The sequence below is a fragment of the Microcebus murinus genome, chromosome 7 (assembly GCF_040939455.1).
Source record: "Microcebus murinus isolate Inina chromosome 7, M.murinus_Inina_mat1.0, whole genome shotgun sequence".
NCBI lineage: Eukaryota > Metazoa > Chordata > Mammalia > Primates > Cheirogaleidae > Microcebus > Microcebus murinus.
This window is the reverse complement of record NC_134110.1, coordinates 4,522,746-4,543,216: the sequence shown is the minus strand read 5'-3', so window position 1 is coordinate 4,543,216 and position 20,471 is coordinate 4,522,746. Positions and strand designations below refer to the sequence as shown.

Here is a 20,471-nt window from a genome sequence, read left to right as displayed (position 1 = left end):
AGGGGGAGGAGGGGAGGAGGCGGCAGAGGGGCAGGGAAGGAGTGAGGAGCAGAGGGAAGAAGCGTTCAGCAGGGGCAGGGATGCTACCGCCTGCCCGGCTGCAGCTTCGCGGGATGGGAGGAGCGGGAGACGAGGCGAGGCAGCCGGAGGCTACCGGTGGCCTGGCACGATGTTGGGGACAGAAGGTTCCGGTGAGAGAGGTGACTTGATTCGAACCAAGCTTCAGAGGGACTGCTCTTGCGACAGAGGATGAGACGGGTCGAAAAGCCTCGTGGCAGGGAGAGCAAGCAGAACACTGACACGACAGTCCAGGCAAGAAGGACAGAGTCGGACACTGGCAGCGAGGACAGGGGATCAGAGGCGGATGTGAGACGCGGTGCTCGGCTGCTGAATGGAGGAGAGGGGCACGGGTGCGACTAAACGTAACTCCCGGGTTTTGTGCTCGGGTGACCAGAAGGATGGTGGCGGCGATAACATTGACCACCAAGCTAACGCACAATCGAATCAATATCCAAGCCTGGATTTTCACTGCTGGATAAAAAATATCACAGGATACCGCCATCAACGAAGGGTTAAAAATAAAAAGGGACGAGTTGTGGCTGGCCTTCTGGAAACAGAGGAAACCAATTTGTATGGGTCCCACGGGGGCTGGGGCAGCAATGGCCAAGGCTGCATCTGTGTTCCAGGAAACCTCCCAACCCCAGAGCCACCCGGGGCCGGCCTCTCCGAACTGGGTGGCACTGAGGCCGTGCTCCTTCTGCGGCTCCCAGGCCTGGCAAAGCTAAAAGAACTCCCTGGACGGTCTGGACTTGCTAAGTAGAAGGGAAGACAAGGGCACACTTAGAGCGTATCCTAAGAGAAGCCTCTGGTGTTTCTGCCTCCCCCTTCTGGGCCCTCCTGCCATCCAGGGGACCCTTTTTGTCCTTCTTTAGACCTGGATGCTGTGCTCCCTGCACCCCTCACCCCCGTCCACACAATCAGCAGGCTTGCATCTTCCGGGGTTACTTGCATTTTAAACCTTTCCTTAACTCTGTAGGTCAAAGCTTATTTTGCAGGTGGAAATGCCACTGAAGTCCAAGACATACGTGCTGCCCTGCTCTGAGAGGAGCAGCTGAGGACCGTAGTCCCCAAAGACGGTGATATTCAGCTTCTACAGCCCTGGGTGTGGGAATGTAGTAACTGCCCTCAGCTCTGGACTGCTCCCTGCAAGAGCACGGGCCACCCCAGCCGCCGCCTCCGCACGCTGGCGGTGAGGGGAGGGGAGTTGGGGACGGTCTAGGCTATGGGACAGGGCGAATGTCCCAGAGAGCCCTTGTGCTTGTCTGCATGTATGTGTGAAGTGATAATTAAACTGCACGTGCTGCCAGGGAAACGGTCAACACTCCTCTTTAGAGAGTCTGGGTAATTAAACAAGAGAGAGAAATTATAAAAATGTTGTTTGGTTATATAAAAGTTTGTTTTTGTCATTTATATCAACTACTCAACACTTATGCCTAATTGTCGTGTGACTCAAGAACCATTATGAAGATTACTAAGCATGTTTCAGACTAATGGCTGTATGTTCTTGGGACACAAAGCTCCGTTTAGGAGTGTGTCGCAGTTCACTGCTTGTGCAGTTAAGCGACCAGCAGACGCGCCCTTCTCATCTGCTCACAACGGCGAACAGGGGGGCCGCACCGCCCTGCTCAGGGAGGATTCCCAGGGAAAGAACAGTTATTGCCTCCACTAGAGAACCTAGTTCTGGGCCTTAATTATACTTTCCCATCACTTTTTAAATCTTTATTTGGCTGGTCCTATAATAAGAAACACCTTTTCGCAAAGCTAGCTGACATTTTTAAAATCCAAAGGGAAAGAAACTGAAAAACTTTAATGAATTACAGGGGGGGGAAATACACAAAGCTATTTAAAATAGCTCCCACCAACAAATATAATTCTCCAGAAATAATTCCCGTCCTTGGAGACTTGGATACCATTTTAAACACACTGGCTTTCCCATGTAAACACATCCATATTAGGATGCGTTTCTGAGTTCTGCGCGACTCGCGGGGCCGCGGCGGGAGCAGGCACTGGGCTCAGCGGCCCGGCTGGAGGGCGGCCGCCTTCCCCGGGTGGCAGAGACTGTGGCCCAGCGATGCCCAGCTGCAGATTTGGAGGAGAGACCACCGCGCTTCTCGAGTCAATCCAGGAACCTTGCGCTCCGGGACTTCTGTCTTTCTTTCTAGCTTTTCTTACCGCTCTGCCAACCTGGAACAATATCTACATTCTTTTGTTTTTCTTGCTCACCCTGGTACCTTTTGACATTTCTCACCTCTTCCCTCAGAGGCTACAGCACTCTTAGCATGAAAACTTCAATTCAGGCACTCACTTTCTTCAGCTACTTTTTTTTTCTCTTTGCATGCGAGCCTCAAAAACTCCTTACTTAGATTACCTACGATCCCCTCGTTCTCTCTGGGCCTTTGGCCCTTTCGTAGAGAAGTGGAAGCTTTGCACAGAGCACAGTGGACACGAAGGAACGGCAGAGGCAGAAGCGCAGGGGCTGGGGGGTAAAGCTCTGTCCGCGCGGCCCCTCCCCGCAAGGGGGACGATGGCCCCGCTGCGCTCACAGGCTGCGGCCCCATCACAGCCTCTGCTTTTCCAAGGCTTTGTTTATATAACCCCGTCTCCACCTATCCTGAAGCTGAACTGCTCCCTCTCCCCACACACTCTGCCCCTGTAAGCAGCGCGCAGCGGGCCATCTCCAATTCCAGCATGGCTGCCAGCGCCACTCCCGTACCCCATGTGTGGGAACGAGGGAGACGGCCCTGACCAACTCCGAAAGCCCTCGCACTTCACAAGCAAACTATCACGTGGGCAAATGCAGTCTCCTCTAACTTGTACCAAGGGAACAAACACAGCCACAAGTATTATTAAATCCCATCCCCGCTATATGCAAGGAAACAAGACCATGAATGTTCTCCTTGGAAGGAACAGAGGCTATTTAGACTTTAAATAATCCAAAAAGTAAAGAAAATCAGAAAAGCTGGTAACTTGGCCAAAGATGTAATTTATTCCCGTTTCAAGAGCAAACATAGCCCTTGCTTGTGGACAAGAGTGAAACTGCAGGTGGAATGGACAATTCAAGACCATTGTTCTTTCTAAATTATAAACCCCAGAAAGGCAGGTTTGGAATGCGTCTGAAAGATCAACCTCGTTTCACGTGCAGACTAGACGCCAGCACCCGGAGTGTGTTTTGGCGAGCGCTCTGCATGTGTGGGCCCCTGTGTTTTCTTCACCCTCCACCAATATGGGCTCCTATGTACCGGGCACAGAGCGAGGGCCGGAGAGAATGACACCATTAGGGTGCTGCCTTCAAGAAATCTACTCGGGCAAGAAGGAAAAGCGCATCCACGTAAAAAGCAGGTGCTCACAAACACAGCTGTCTGCAGGTGGAACCTTTGCAGTGTTAGGAGGACACGGGTAATTCTGAGCTGAGGAGGAGAAAGGTCAAGGATGGCTGCGCAAACATGGGTACACACGCTGAGGCTTGCGGCTCCAGAGGGGATTGGCCAGGAGGAGGCCGGGAGCCAAGAGAGGAAGCGACGGGAACAGGATGAAACGCTAGGAGAACTCAGCGCGGTCTACACGCTGACTTGGGGAATGAGGCAGGGGAGCAGGAAGAGAGGTGGGCAGGGGCCGGATCCGGGGCTTGTGTTGTGCTAAAACGGGCAATTTAGCCTCTTTCCTCTAGAGGGAGGAGGTGGCATGGAGGGATGTGAGCAGGAGAGTAAGACGCCAGAGCTGGGTCCAGTCTGCGGACATGCCGACCTGAGCGCACCTGATCTCAGATCTAAGCAGGGCCGGGTCTGGTCAGTGCTGGGAAGGGGGACAGGGGCTCACTCTGGGAGCGGATGGTGCAAGGTGGCGTGAGTATGCCTCTTCCCCTTCCTGGTCACTCGCGGCCTCTCCCGCCCTTGTACTCACGCTGGCCCGAGGGAGGCAGAATGGTGGCCTGACCAGTGGAAGCGGAACGCCGAGCAGGCCACGTTCAGCTCCAGCCGGCTCCCTCCCCTCCTCCCAGGGTGTGCCTCCCTTGGAGCACAGCCGGCTGGGCTGTCCCGCTCTGCCCGTCCCGGCCTTGCATGGCTGGGGCCACCCTGGCCGGTGCTGCTGGCCACTCGGGGAGCCTGCCTCATTCTGGGGTTCAGTCGTAACAGGCCCACGGGCCCACAGAGAGAGGCCACTTCCCTCAACCTGGTCTTATCCGCAGTAAGGGTGACATTTAGCTCCATCTGAACATCTGGCTTTAGTTCTCAGTCTGTCCAGATCCTGGGTGGGGAAAGAGGACCCGCAGAGAGCCCGGCATAAAATCGGACTGAAGGGACACGAGACTTGGGAAAGCAGGAGGGCTGTTAGGAAGTCACCGTCAGAGTCCACGGGGAAGATGGCAAGCGCCCAGGGAAGGGCCAGTGCGGGGGGGACAGGAAGAAGCGTGAGGGCCAAGAGATGCCAACGAGGGAGAGTGTGCCATGGGGGCGACAGGGCGAGGCCCGCGCCACCCCGCACCCCATCCTGACACTCGCGCTTCCCCCACCGGAGCTTCTCCTCCGAGGACCGGCCAGCGGGGAGGTGCCCACCGGTCACGCTTTCCTGCCTCAGCTCCTACGGGACAGAAGGAGAGCCGGCGCTGTGAGCAGGGGCCTGTGTGTCTTACCCATGTATGGGGCGGGCCAGGCCGACGGGCCCCCTCCTCCATAGGGGTCCTGGGGCTTGGTGCTCAGAGCACTCGTGTGAAGAGCAGAATCAGAATTGGTCCTAAGGAGGGGAGGAGAGAGTCTGGCTGAACATCGTTCTTCCTTAGTGAACACGCAATATTCTTCGCCGAATATTTCCAACAGGACAGAAGGCAAGAATGATCGATTTACAGTCACCCGTAAAACGAAGGGTTTGGACCTACCTGAAGTCCCCTACATCAATAACAGGCTCTGAGAACTGCCCACACCCCGAAAGGCTTTCATCTGTACTCCACAGGCTTGTACTTTGGAGCTGGCGGCAAGGTGACCCGTTTCCAGAAGGCAGGCCTCGGACTCACGGCTTCCCTCCGAGACCTCACTATTATTTGCAAGTCAGAAGACGGCTGTGACCAGTATAACCTGTGGCTGCGCTAGGTTCTCTTCATCTGAGAATGATATTCTTAGAGCAGTGGTTCTCAAACCCTTTCATGGGGTATGCAAGGTCAAGACTACTTTTAAAATATTGCTAAAACGTCCTTTGCCCTTTCACTCCTGCACCCTCCCAGCGCAGTGGCTTTCCCAGCGGCTAAGTGAAGGCTGGTTGGACGCAGGAGTGGAGGACCCAGCTGCTGTCAAGAGATTTGTGAAAGGTACAGCAATGCCACCATTTGCAGTAAGTTGTTTTGTTTTGGAAAATATGTTTCTTTTTAAAAAGATATTAGTTATGTTAAATGTTGTTTATTATTACCATTTTAAAATGCATTAAGTATGTTTTAAAATGTTTTCAATTTAATTTCTATTATCAGTAGATAAATATTGGTAGATACATAAAAAACACTCTTTGAGGGCTTCAATGATTTTTTGAGAGTGTAAAGTGGTCTTAAAAGTTCGGGAACCTATGATCCCTTGCAAATTTCTGAAATTCTTCCAGATGGCTCCAATTTATACACAGCCTTGGCTCCAAGAGATGATTATTTATTTATCTCATTTGAGGGTCAAACTGTCTGCCATAAAAAAGGACTTATGAGCAATTTCAAATTAGCCCTGAATGCTATGTTGTTGTCCATTACAAGAGAGAGACTCAAGTGGCTATTAAGCCACCTGGCTTCAGATGAGGGACGTGGCAGACAAAGGAAGAATCTAAGTGGTGCAACAGGAGGAGCGTGGCCTCTGGAATCAGAGAGAACTGGGTTCAGGTTCCAACCCTTTATCCATTCAAAGAGATTCAAGAGACCGCCAATCAAATGCAGAGAGACACCTGGGAAAATCTGAATATAGGCTGGGCATTAAATCATATTAAGGAATTATTTTTAAGTGTAATCATGGCATTGTGGTTATGTTTCTTTTTCTAATGATACCTGTGCAAAGGTTATGTTTTTTTAAAAGGTAAGAGGTCACCAGCCTTATACTGTTAGTGATACTTACAGATGAGATACTGCATCCAGCCAGTCATGGGTCTAGGGGAGATGGGCTGGAGGAGATCAGGACTGGCAGGGCGCTGGGGAGGACTGAGGCTGAGGGTGGGCATGGGGGCCTCTTGCATCTCTTCCCTTTGTGTATGTTTAACGTTTCCCACTTTTATAAAAAAGGTTTTTTGTTGTTTTTTAAATCCAGTTCCTTCACATATTAGCTAAGGGGTCCTAGACAAGTCATCTAACTCTTGGAACAGAAAGTAATACTCATTCTTGTAGGATGTTGTCAGGATTGAAAAAAAATAACCTAGGCAGAACTCTCTCTCCTGGAGTCTGGCCCAAAGTGATCAGAACAAAAGTTGATGTTTGCTGAACACTTGTGTTTCCCATGTACTATCTTATTCAGTCCTCACAAGCATCCCACGATATAGGTACAATTATTTCCATTTTTCACATGAGTAAACTGAGGCATCCAGATCTAATGATCCGCTCAGGGTCACACAGTGAGAGGCAAACCCTGGTAGTCCCACTCCAGACCTCAGGCACGGCACTGTCCCCTGTAGACACTCAATAACTGGTAGGGTTGGTTTTTTTTAACACTTCATATAAACAGAGCGGACACAAACACACTCTAACGGCCAGATAACATGTAAAGAGTATCGGGACAATCAAACCACTCGGTCTCGTTTAAAATCTACTTCTACTAGGAAACAAGCCGTGTACCTGTTAAGTGCAGACGTCAGCCTGAACCCGGGGTGCTTTTCTTCTTTCCAAGGAGGATGCTGCCTTTGAGAACCAGAACGACATAAAAGGAAAAGCAGTTTACTCTCAGGGAGCAAAGGAGAGCCTCAGGCCCGGGGGGAGCACCACCCTGCTCCTCTACCCCGCCCTGCACCACCTGCGAGGCCGGAAACGCCCACTCGGCACTCACTGTGCTCAGCATTGCTAAATTGTTCGTTGTTCCTCTGATCTCCAGGATAAAGACGAGCACAGATTCATAAGAACAAGACTAACTAGCAGGCGTCAAGGAATCAAGGAAAGGGCAAACAAGCCCCTTTGAATCCCTTTTGAAACTGTTCAAATCTATGACCGACTCCTCTGCAGGGGCTGTAAGGTCTTACTCCAGACGTGTAAACAGTCACCCCTCATCGCGTACCCTGAGTGTGTGTATGGGCGGGGCTGGGGGGCTTGGCAATCCTGGGTGCAAACATTCTGCATTCCCGTACAGATGGCCGTGAGGAGGGCTGTACTTGCTACAGCTACCCAGGTTATGAAAATATTGATCTGACTGATCCTAGTGCTCGGGAAAGCATAAGACATTTTTTTTCTTGGATACATGTAAGAAAAATATTGGTTTGGAGATGCCTTTTTCTGACTTAAAATAAGAGACTGTATTTATCCGACAGCCTTGGGTCCCTGGATTCTCTAGGGTAGTTGAAAACCCACTAGAGGTAGAGGCCGGCTGTTACCATCCTTATCTCCTTCCCAAGATCTAGACCGTATTACTCATAGCAGGCGCTCAGTCAGATTCCCCGTGGATGGAGAGTAGATCTCAACCCAGAGAGAGAAACATTTTGGATATGTACATTTCAAATGCCTCCCAAATCTGACTTGGTGGTCTGAAAATGGTAACTCAAATGGACGCAGCAGTCTTTTTCAGTTAATTTTATATCCCGTCATCTTCTATATTGGGAACAAAAATACTCGAAGAGACCCTAAATTACCATCTCAGGAGTCTTTCATTCCTTTCAGCAGCTTACCAAGACACCCTGAGAAGGGGCACTTATTCTTCCACATCTCAAACATAAGACCACCAAACCAGAATATTCTGTTGGTAAATGTATTACAAAATTGTTTCTATTTGGCTTTAAATATGAAGATCTATATTTAAATAATTTTTCATCTTAGACTTTCATGTAAGCATGTAATTCTATATAGAAAGACTTAAGTTGTTGTTTTTTTCCCCCAGAGATGGGGTCTCACTATGCTGTCCAGGCAGGAGTGCAGTGGCCATTCACAGGTGTGATCGCAGCGCACTGCAGCCTCGAACTCCTGGCCTCAAGTAACCCCCCCCCCCCCGCTGAATTCAGACTTAAGTTTTATACGAGAAAACAAGATTCTATGCTTTATATCATAAATTTCTAAAACAACAATCAAGGTGGGTAAAATAAAGCGAAACCATCGGAAAAAACACATGCCCATCATCTCTTTTAAAATACGGCTTACCTCGGCCAACTCTCATCCAGCGGCTGCGAGGAGTAATTGGCTCCGAAAGTGCTACCATCAAAGTGGAATTTTTAATAAAGGAAAAGAATTAACAAAGCTGAAGCAGAATTAAGCAGGTGGACTCACAGAGAGTTAAACTGAGGCTTTGGCGCTTATCTTTCTCTCTCCGCCTGACAGCTCTTCCTCCAGCTTTCTCTTATCAGCTCCCTCTAGGACAGTCTATTCCTCTGTCTGTTCCAGAGACCAGCGTGGTCCCTGCATGACTCAGGTGGGACGTTTCCCACTGTTTGTGCCTGCCCAGCATCTTTTGTTTTCGAGAACATCTCCACTCCCACTCCGGACCTGGTGAGGCTGTCGTTCCTCCCTGTCTCATGGGGGGACTCAGGCCCTGCATCCTAGTCAAGGTACTTCATCCTCATGGAAACAGCTGCTGTTTGGGGATGGGATCATGACGCAAGCAGGACCAAGGAGAGTCCTTTTGAGAGGAGCAAAAGGAGCGGCCGTGAGCCTGCGGGCCGCAGGAGCCTGGTGTCTCCCCTCAGAGGAAGCCTGTCCACAGGGGGAGTCAGCACAGAGTGGCACCGCAGAGATACAGTCTCACTGCTACTGCATGACCTCTTAGTTCTAGCCTTGGGCTTCCAGTGACATAAGGCAATAGATTCCTTTTCTCAAGTTAAGGCGAGTTCCTGGTACTTATAACCCAAAAAGAACTGCATTGGATTTGTGGAGAAATGTCAACCTCCCAGTGTCCCAGTGTTGTCAGGGGCTGTCTTACATATTCTGTATCATTCCCTGGGCACGGCATGCCTTAGAACATGTTCGGGATGCATGGTGAACCCAGTGCGACACTGTGCTGCACACACTGGGCACAGGATAGCCGTTTTCTTTTTTTTTGTTGTTTTTTTTTTGTTTGTTTGTTTGTTTTTGAGACAGAGTCTCGCTTTGTTGCCCAGGCTAGAGTGAGTGCCGTGGCGTCAGCCTAGCTCACAGCAACCTCAAACTCCTGGGCTCCAGTGATCCTTCTGCCTCAGCCTCCCGGGTAGCTGGGACTACAGGCATGCGCCACCATGCCCGGCTAATTTTTTTTTTTTTTTATATATATCAGTTGGCCAATTAATTTCTTTCTATTTATAGTAGAGACAGGGTCTCGCTCAGGCTGGTTTTGAACTCCTGACCTTGAGCAATCCGCCCGCCTCGGCCTCCCAAGAGCTAGGATTACAGGCGTGAGCCACAGCGCCCGGCCTCGTTTTCTTTTTTTAATTAATTTTTTTTTAAGACAGGGTCTTGCTCTGTCACCCAGGCTGGAGTACAGTGGTGCGATCATAGCTCACTGCAACCTCCAACTCCAGGGCTCAGGCAATCCTCCTGCCTCAGCCTCCCGAGTAGCTGGGACTATAGGTGTGCACTATTTTCATTAATTTAGTTAACTGCATCCATAGAATAGTCTTCTTAAGACTATAACCATATTATTCCCCTGCTAAAAAAATCTTTAGTGATTCTCCTCAGCCTAAAAGGTACAACCAAACTGTACTGGCTTGGTAATCGTGGTGCTCCACAATCTGGCCACAGTGCTCTCCTCTGCTCCCGTCTTCACTCCAGCTGCCTGAGTTCCGGGTGCCACTTCCCCTTGTCCCCTCCCACAGGAGCTCGGGCTCCTTGGGCTGGCTCACGTTCTCACCCCCCACCACCAAATCACGCCCATTCTCTGTCTCCTGTATCACTGACCGGATGAAATATGAATTTGGCAGTTACCAATAGTACTTTTGATCCCAAGCCTTTATTTCTTAAGGTAGAAATTGTGAACTAAAGTATAATTTTAAGACTCAACCCCCACCGGCTGACTGAATGGACCCCTTCGTGGCCAAAGGAATATCTTAAAATTAAATTGTCTGCCAGGAGAAGGGAGGTCAGACAGGCCTCATCATGCCCCCTCCCTTCTTGGGGACTTCCTTTGTAACCCACTAACAGGTCTAAGGGTATGCAAGACACACCTGCAGGGCCTCAATTTACACACCAATTCTGTCTGGTGGCTTATCTCTGAGAACAGCTCCTTATGTTAAAACATTCCAAACCTTTAGACAAAGCTTCATGTATTTAACCAATTATAAGCCAAAGAATCTTTAAACCCACCTATATAACCTGTAAGCCCCCCCATCCCCCACCCCCCCTTCGAGATGGCCCACCTTTTTGGGCCAAACCAATGTATGCCTCCCACGTATTGCTTTATGACTTTGCCTGTAACCCCTGTCTCTGAAATGTATAAAAACCAAACTGTAACCCAGTCACATCGAGTCCACTTGGCAGTGGCTCCGGGTCATGGTCCTCAAATTTGGCTCAGAATAAATCTCTTTAAAATTATTTTACAGAGTTTGGCTTTTTTCCGTTGACAAAATAACAACGAAGATACCTAAAGGCAGAAATGCGAAAATGGATATCTAAGCTCCTACTAATGTGCCAGGCCCGTGCTGAGTGAGTTCACAGTCTCATTTGATCTTAACAATCCTGGGAGGCAGATGACATTACCCCCATTTTACAGCTGAAGAAACTGAGGCTCAGTTCCAAAGACTTGAGAAATCTGCTGCAGCTGGCGTGGCAGCGCAGGGCTGGAGCCCACAGCCCGACTCCAAGCCAGGAGCCCCCCGCTGAGCGGTGCTGCCTCTCGGCAAACCGTGGACTAACACACACCAAGTGCCCCCGAAAATGGAAACCATGGAGTCTCCTGGGAAGAAGGACGGAGACTGCAAAAGACGGTGTTATCTGCGCGGGCTCAGGAGGAAACGGGAGGCTTGATGGAGAGGCCTGGGCTGGGCACGAAACGTCGCCGTTATCAGGAGAGCATCCGGATTGCAAGTGCCGTCCCCTACGGATCGGTTTTCCTTCACATGTCTCCGTGTTTTATTTCTTGCTCTGACCCTGAATCAGTACAATAAAAGAGAGATTTTCAAGAGGGAGCCCTGTCGTCAGCATTAAGGATTGGGCTTAAAGTACGTGAAGTGTGGACTAGAACAGACCCGGGAGGAGACGGAGGAGGAAGAGGTGATGAAGACGACGGTGAGGGAGGAGGCACAGCAGTGTTCCAGCGGCAAAGCCATCAGGGAAGGGACGGCGAGCCTCACAGCCTGTGGTGCTCTGCCTTTCTCTCTTCTGCGGGGCTTGACGAATCTATGTCTAGAAAAGCTCAACTTCACGAAGCAGAAGTCTGCCGTTTTTCTCAGCACGCTGCCGTCTTCACAGTCACGAAGTCCGACCACACAGCACTGGCGACAGCAGAATGCAGCCGTGCGACAGTGACGCTGGTCAAGCATCGCTTGTTTCAATGCTGAGTTACAAGGTAGCATCTTAACCTTCCGGATATTAACAACACGAAAATATAGCAAATTCCTCAAATGTCTGGCATAATTAAGCCGAGAAAAAAAAGTTAAAGATATGGCCACTGAGCTCTCTTAATTCTTACCCTCTCATCTAACTTAATGGATATTTTAAAACCCAAGAATTTTGGGCACCAAAAGAACCACTTATAAGTTTACAGTTAAAAGCAACACTGAGGAAAACCCAGAAAAGGTTTATTTGTTCTTTCGAAGATTTCAGACAACTTCATTCAGGTGGCTTTAATTACCCCATACTGCTGACACGCCCTAGGGAACAACCGACAGGCAGAGAAGACGCCCTTATTTGTAAACCCGAATTTACCATTTAATCCAACAAACCTTTCTGGCCCCTGCTGGGGCCTGCGCAGGCAGAAGGGAAGCACAGGCCACTGGGCTGTCAACACACCACACCAGCTCCTCCTGTCACTGCCTTCATTAGCTAAGCTTAGTTAAGCCTTTGGCTAGAGGAGTATTTCCACATTACAAAGGAGGGTTGGAGGAAACACAAAAGGAGGGATAATGCAAAGGATAAACAAAGAAGAGGTAGCTGCAATGGATGGAAATAGAAATTAAAGTTTAGAAAACATCCCCCACTGTCGTGGACCTCTATTTATCCCTCTGCGCACTCCTTCAGCCCCTTTGCCACTTCCTCCTCCTTTCCTTCCCTCTGATGTCCCCTGGGGTCCTGTGGCTGCACAGCCTCAGCCTGCTCTCAGAGGGACAGGACAGGGAGGAGGACTCAGAAGCAGCAGGGCAGGCTGGGCACAGAGGCTCTGGGAAGCGCTTCCTAGGAGCCTCTGGGCCGGTGCCTGTCTCCCTGGGGGAGAACCCCTGTCCTCACCTTGGCTAACCCCACCCTTGCCTTGGCTGTCACTACCCCCACAGTCTAGTAACTCACAAACCCATCCCTCCAGCTCCCAACAGTTCTGGTGAACTCCAAGTGCATATGTGCAGCTGCCTAGTGGGCTCCCCGCCAAGAGTACCCCGGAGACCCCAAATTCCACCTAAAACCTAACTCATCACCCCTCACCCTCTCCTGCCTGCATCTGTTCCTTTTCTTATGGTCCATCTTACTGAATGAGGGCATCGGCCACCTAGATGCTCGTTAGGATCTCAGAGTGATGTCAGCCTGTTCCCTCTGTCCCTGTGTCCCCCCAAATCCTCCTCCTCCAGTCACTGCCTCGATCCCTCTACAGGGGAGTCCCGCTCGCTCTACTCGGGGCTGCTGGAGGGCACAGCTCTCACTCTTCCCCAAAGGAAGGGGAAGCTCTTCTCTCTGTTGATAAGAGACGACATCTGTCGGCCCATTTACCAGTGGGTGGGGTTACTGAGCCACGGAAGCTGAAAGCAAGTTCCACCCTGCCTCGTTTCTTTTCTTTTCTTTGCTTTGTGTGTGTGTGTGTGTGTGTGTGTGTGTGTGCTGCCTGACTGGCAGCCGGGTGAGCAGGGCCAGGGTTCTTCTCTTGGCTTCCTGTCCCCGCGGTGTGGTAAGTGCACCTGGGCAGGGCTCAGGAACTGCCTTCTGGCGGCAGCCTGGAGGCCGGTCACTTTCTCTCCTACCCTCTGGGACTCTGTGTTCTGCCAGTTTGTGGGGCAGGCCTGTGACCTTCCGTGCAGCTGGCGGGGAAAGGAGCCTCGGAGTCTGCTTAATAGAACCCAACTACCAAGACTCGTTCCAGAGTCAGATTTAACTTAGAGAACTGGCCACAATTGGGTTCCTTCCTGATTTGTCGGCCACGTCTTTATTGTCACTGTACTTCCTCTTGTCCCTGTACCTCAGCTACATCCCAGCACAACACATCTTGCAGTGGGATTTCGGGGGGATCCAGCTGCACGTGGAGTGCTGCAGTCAGAGCATTTTCCCCTTAAAACTCTAAAGAGCAATGTTTCCTTCTTCGAGATGATATGGGTATTAGGAAAGAGTTGGGTTTTGTGATCACACAAGCTTCGGAAACCCTGGATCAGAGACGAGAGGTTTCTCAACTGCAGGGCTTCTCGGAGCGCTAAAACACACTGTGAATATTCACTGTGAGGCTCCAAGTTTCTCAAACGTAATAGGCCATGCATTTCAAAGAAACAGTGTCCTATAAACCAATGTCCCAAAATCTTCATCTCATTGTGACGAAAAGAATCAAAGCGAGGCCCATCCCAGAGAGGAGAATCATTCCTAACTCTGGCAGGTGTGACGGCATCTCTTGATGCCTGTTCATACCAGTTAGCTCGAGATTTTGTTGGGAAACTTTCTAAACATGTTCTTCTCCCTTTCAAAAAAACACTTCTCCTTTAGAAGAGAGTATTTTCTATGATTCTTCAGCACGTCCCCTGTTTCTCAATGTATCACCTACAGGTCTGAGAAAGAACTTCTTCATTTGCTGTAGATTTACATTAATAGTTTAGAGACTCAACAGGACGGTGTTTGGGATGCAGCACATCTGCTGCCCTTGACCGAGGAGTGAGAAGGGCTGCTACGGACCGGGCAGCTGCAGAAAGGCAGAGAAGCTTCTACTCCGAGTGCTCGAGCCCAAGCCCCCAGCCAGGAGCAGGCTCTGGAGACGTCTCTCGGCTGCCTGCCTGGGGCCTGGCCAGGCGGCGCCCTGGTCTTTGCCTGTGGTGCCACCCACGCCAGCAGCCAGCCCACTGCACTGGCCTTCTCTGCAGTGCAGCCACCCACTGCAGCAGGAATCGCCTGTGCCAGGGCCCGGCTTGTTGCGGCTGCCCACTCTGGGAGGAAGCTGGAATATTTGTCGAACAATGTTCATTTTATCTGAGACTGTATCACAGGACTGAACCTTGTCTAAGCCACTTTGCCCATCCTAAAATAACACTCAAACCAAGAAACAGCTGTAACAAGAGAGTCCTGAATACATTTTTTTTCTGTTTTTTCCAAAAATATTCAAACCAGTTTTCATACTTTCAAATGATGAAAGGTCATTAAAAAGGTAATAATGGATAAATGTCCAAGGCAACAATTTTAAGTGACTTATTTTGCAACCAACAGGATGCAGGCCATGGAAGCAAAGACGGAATCTCAGCCCTCCTCCTCCAAATTCTCCTGAACAGATTAATGCCTTCAGTGTGAAATCAAGCCGTGTTTACATTTTACTACGAGCTCATGGTCCCTTGACTCCACAGAAGAGACTGCTTGATATATGGGCAACCCAGGGCTAAAGAACTTTCTTTGCATCACCAGATGTCCAGTCCGAGGACCCGACGAGGGGCTCATGATCAGTGACTCAGACTCCTACTGTCTGATGAGCAACTTTAATTTATCTGTATATTAATTTGGGTTTTGTTTCTCCTTCCCTTAGGATCTGACTAGCTTTGAGGATGCTCCCACAAGTGGACCCATGTATAGAGTCAGCTTAGACCCCACGATACGTGACCTGCAAAGAGACAGGGTCCCTTTCTGGGCCTTTGCACATTCTCTTCCATCTGCCTGGAACACACCCTCCAACTACTTCACTCTCTCATATATCACTGGCTACCCACCATCTGCATTCCTTTTTTGCCTGTCTGCTGTCTGTCTTCTCCCACAGGACTGCAAACTCAAGAAGGCAGGGACTATGTCTCCCTTATTCATCACCAAGTCCCCAGGGCTTGGGTCAGCCCCGGGTGCAGAGAGGGGCTCTGCAAATATCTGCTGAATGAACGCATCACGCCATTGCTTCTTATCCTTCACGCCTCAAATTCTGCCCAAGGACACCTTCTCTCTTTCCCCAGTACTGGCTGAAGCCGCACCTCCGATGCGCTCACTTCGGCCCGCCACGCCTTGGCCACAGATGATATGCTGTGCCGTGGCCACCAGCTTGCTGAGCTGCCTCGCCCACTGAGCCAGCAGCAGCCCAGGGGCAGGGGCCAGGCCTCGCTCACAGCGTCTGAAGTGGTGCCCGAGTGCTCCCAGGTACTTAGCAAAGTTTTTAAGGAATTAATATTCTCTTCTTTCTCTTTTCTTCAATTCCCTCCTCCTCTGTTCCTTTGGTTAATAAAGCTATGTGTATACATTGATATTTAGACTATACTTGCTTCAAAAAGTATTTGAGATGGCCATATATACATATGCACATATATATACACACACACACACATTATGTATCATACATAGAAATGAGAGCACTGACCGGAGAAAGAGGCAATTGAGAAATTAAATATAGATATACATATATATATATGTATATGTATATAGCTAAATCAAGCAAAGAAGCACTCAACGGGTTCAGCTTGAAAATTCCCAGCAATGTGGACCACGACGTGATGTGCTGCCCCGCCCCCGCACGTGAAAACGAGTGAAGAATTGCCTCAAATCCTTCTTACCTTTTTCATTCTATGTTAAAGTTATCAGACATTCCAGAAGAGAGTTCTCAAGACCATTTATCATTTTTACTTTCCCTCATAATGGCCACGTGACATATAAAACTAGCCAGGGTGCCTCTGTGGACCACATGTGGTGTGTCCCTGAGGGTGACGGAGAGGGGGGACATAAACACCCCCTGGCGTTACTGTTCTTGCCTCCACATAGATTACGACTTCGAGAGGTGCGAGAGCAAGCAAAGTTGGGGGTTCCCCCGTGTGCGCCCACACCCCCCCCCTCGGTGTCTCCTGCACCACGGAGCGGACACGTGTCGCGTGGAGGGGGCGGGTGGCAGCGACACAGGCCTGGCCTGGACTCCCCAGGCTCCTACAGCCGCGGCAGTGGAATCTTGGGCAAGTCCAGTCACTCTGACACTCGGCTGCCTCATCAGAAAATGGGGGTTAACAAAATAAAGGGCTCGGTGAGTTTTGAGGACTGAACGCCATGCAAATCGCCCAGCACAGAGCCCGGCAGGGCACGGGCAGGCGCGCTGCTGTAAACACGGCGCCCTCCCCCGCTTCCTGGTGTCTGGGCTCTCGGGCCAGCTCTGCCCTCGCTGCCAGGAACTCGGCTCTCCGCAGAGCAGCGAGGCTCGGCCCGCCTTTCTCTCCTCCCTCCGCCCCTGCCCTGGCACACTCTGCGTCCTCCCCCACAAGGCCCAGCCCGTCCTGTATCCCCAAAGCCCTCGGCGCAAAGCTGGTCACCTGCCCCCACCACGCCCCTCCTCCCCCTGGGAAGTACTGATTACTCAAAACTGCCAAGCGAATCCATCGCCTCCTTTTCTTTATCTCTACACAGCAGTTTGATGTGAGTATACATCACTGCATAAGATTTTCCTGAGTACTAGATTTAAGGGTTAGTTGTCATTTATTGAGTTCGAAACTCCACAAATAGAAAAATCACATGACATTTCTTCTGCAAGTTCCAAAAGCAGATCAGCACATCAACAGAAATACAAGTAAATCACATATCTGCATCTCCGTTTTTGCTAGATGGACTAAACCTCTCTAAACTGGTTCAAAGTCAGGTTTAACTCTGATCTTGCTGATTTCTGAAGAAAATGCTGAGGACACCTTGCAGCGGGGCTGGCCTACAGGTTTACGTTCAGTCATTTCATTGAACTGCACTTTACCGACGTTTTCATGCAGCACACACCTACAGCGATCCTCCCAAATTCTGGCTGCAGACACGTTTCTTATTTCCAGCTCGTTTATTTTTAGGGCCTCTGTTCATCGGATTAAATGAAGCTTCTGAGTCCAAAGGAATGCAGGGAAGATAAACCTGAAAACCTTCCAAACATTTCAAAACTCGTGCTCCCCTCAGACAGCAAAAAAGGATATCTGTCGTCCCGGCTTGTCCCCGGACCTTCGGTGCAGGGGGTGGAAGCGGCTCCGGGCTGGCCGCTCCACCAGCCCATGGTGGCGGGTGCCCCGGACGTTATCCGCTTGATGAAATGACGGCTGCGGAGAGAAGGTTACAAGAGTTGGCGTCCGGCCATGAAGTTACCACTCACCCTCAAGAACAACAACTGATAACAGCAGCAGATGAAAGGACTGATTTTGTAATTTTACTATCGTATATTAGTGTGCCTTGGGTCAAGGTCAATAAAATAATGTAGCACATGGAGCTGTTTCTATGTAATAATCACAGAGTAACTTTAAAACAGTCTTTAGCGTGTTAAGAGGATACCTGAAAGAATGATATGATAAAAGTTGTCACAGTTAGGAGGGGGTAATCGGGTGGAAACCATGGATTCATACAAAATCTCAGAAACTAGAAAGGACACTTAAAATGTAAAACAGATATTTGAGATAGAAATAAACTAGCAAGCCATGAGATATCTATTTTCTACAGTGTCTTTTACTTTTTTTTTTTTTTTTTTTACTGAATTCACAGCGTTTAAAAATTCAGATTTGTGGCTTCTAGGGAAAAATGAGAACATCTTGGCCACTCTGGCCCGCAGTCCCGCAGGGCAGTGATCCGCGGAAGCTGAGGGTGGCTGCTCCAGTACCGGGACGGCCCCTCTCATATTTTCAGTCCTTATACCCAGACCCCTTCACCGACTCAGAATGTTAGACGTTTAGAGTCTGTAACCCCTGAATTAAGGAGGAAAAAAAGGAACAATACCTAAATACCAGTGGAACATGCAACTCATTACTCCCCAAATGGCACAAATGAAAATATAAACAGATTCAAGATAAATTCATGGTCAAAAAATCCAAAACCCTTTCTTAAGAAATGCCTGGGGGTACATTCTTAACATTTTTGAGATCGGCATCACAAAGGGCAGCCTTGTAGGTTGTCAAAAACCAAATCCTAGGCTAGACCATTACATCTCACATAATGGCGCAATGTGTATATGTTACGCAATAGATGTCTTTGTCAAATATATGAAAACAGACTTTCTCCCTCCCAGCTTTATTAAGGTATAACTGACAAATAAAAATTGTATATATTTACAGCGTACAATGTGATGTTTTGATATATATACACACACATAGAGTGAAATGATTAAATCAGGCCAATTAACGTATTTATCACCTTAACAATCATAATCTAAAAGCTTCTTTTACATAAATTGAATCACATATGACAAAGCAGGCAGCTTACTATGAAAGGAACCCTGTGACAGATGATGTTTTTATAGAAGAGCTGTACAGAGGAGCTAAGAACTAACTTTTCTTTGTTAAACATGTATTTCTTCAGACTGGACTTGAGAATTACTCCTATTTCTCCTAAGTAGACTAATATTAATAAAATGCCTGGGCTAATTTGATGTATCAGTTCCAATGTGTTTTTATACTCCAAATCTATAAATTCACAAAATAAAGAGATCTCAGTGAGGAGCAACTTCTGGGCTGGATGAAAAATATCCACTATGACATAGGTAAGCTGGATTTGATCTCAGATAATAGAGCATACATACGATTCTGGAGAATAATAAAACTGAAGTGCCTAAAAAATAATGGGGCAAACTGACATCAGGTGCTTCCTGGCACGACGCAAGAGGACACGGCATCTCCTACCTCATGTAGTAGTAACTCTCCCAAAGACGCATAACCTGAATAAAACTGCGGAACTGTCAGGTAAACCGAAAGTGAGGGACATTCTACAGAGCCACCGGCCTGTCCTCTCCCAAGACATCAGCCATAAAAGATCAAAAAAAGAGAAAAACCTGAGGAAATATTCAGATTGTAGGAGATGAGGGAGATATGGCATGCTGTAAATAATACTGGCATAGTTAGCCAATTGTGAATAGTGCCTACAGATGAGATAATATTGTATCAGTTTTTAAATTTCCTAATTTGATCACTGTAGTGTAGTTCTGGTTATGTAAGAGAATCCCTTGTCCTTAGGAGGCACAGAAAATAGGTAAACATAATGTATGTGCACACACATAGGAAGAGAAGGAAAGAAAAAGAAATTGGGGCAAAAGGCTAACAATTATTGTGAGTTTAGGTGAAGGGTATGTACAAATTCATTGTTCTATTCTTGCAAGGTTTGAAATTTCTTCAAAACAGAGTTTTAAAAGTCTAAAATTTGACAGTAAAGGCACAGATCTTGATGCCAGGCTCTTACGCTTCTCATCCCTAAAATCTGAATGGCTTCGAAATGAAATGTATGTTTTAAGAACATCTAAAAATTACAATCACTCTTGTTACTGTTTAAATTATTAAAAGTCTACCTTGAAAAAATAACTACATTATTGGTTGGGGCCAATGATACATAACCTTTAGTCTGCTCTTCCATGTAAAATCCAACCTTCTATAAGGTCAGTTTTGCGGGACCCCAGTCACACCTGTGATGTGAGCTAACTGTTTAATGATTTTTTAATGTTCATATGTAATATTTCAGAAAATGACTTAAATAAAAGTGTATCTAAACAAAAACAACCCCCTACTATAAATAACAAAAATACATGGAAATACCTTTGTTGATCAAGAAGATGCACGCCCACAGTACATTTTATTATCAGAAACCTAATTATACAAGACAGAAATAATTTTAAGAGAAAAGATAACCTTGTTCCAAGATAAAAGAAAAAGGAGGATTCTCTGTTAATGTCATATACTTACTACGATAATGTTAGATGTACTTGAAAACATAAAATTTCTACCTAGGAGCACAGTGATTGCCAGACTGAGCACCCAGAGGCCAGTCTACAAGGTGGGGCTGAGGGTCTTTGGAAGGGGCTCCCAAAAGCAGAAAGCTCTTGAAGTGCCTCCTAGACTTCTTATTGCATTTATATTTTCTATCACAGCTGCCTCTTTTGCGTTCACCCCAGCTGGCCCAAATCCTGCAGCACTGCTTGTACTCAGTTTTAGGGGATACTCTCTGTTAACATTTGACATTTTCTTCTCTTCCTCACTGTGGCCCAACCTCAACTCTCTGTGCAGTATCTGGTCTT

At 48.4% G+C, this 20,471-nt stretch overlaps 1 protein-coding gene across 1 annotated transcript in view; it reads right to left on the bottom strand.

The window, feature by feature from the left end:
- Positions 1–20,471, bottom strand: part of CRTC3 (CREB regulated transcription coactivator 3) — a 97,934-nt gene that overhangs the window by 27,491 nt on the left and 49,972 nt on the right. Inside the window, exons 3-6 of the mRNA XM_020289107.2 lie at positions 17,404–17,523; positions 8,348–8,409; positions 6,845–6,907; positions 4,691–4,791 (exon numbers count right to left, since the gene is read on the bottom strand). Coding sequence (XP_020144696.2) covers positions 4,691–4,791; positions 6,845–6,907; positions 8,348–8,409; positions 17,404–17,523 — 346 coding nt within the window. The remainder of the gene's footprint in view (positions 1–4,690; positions 4,792–6,844; positions 6,908–8,347; positions 8,410–17,403; positions 17,524–20,471) is intronic.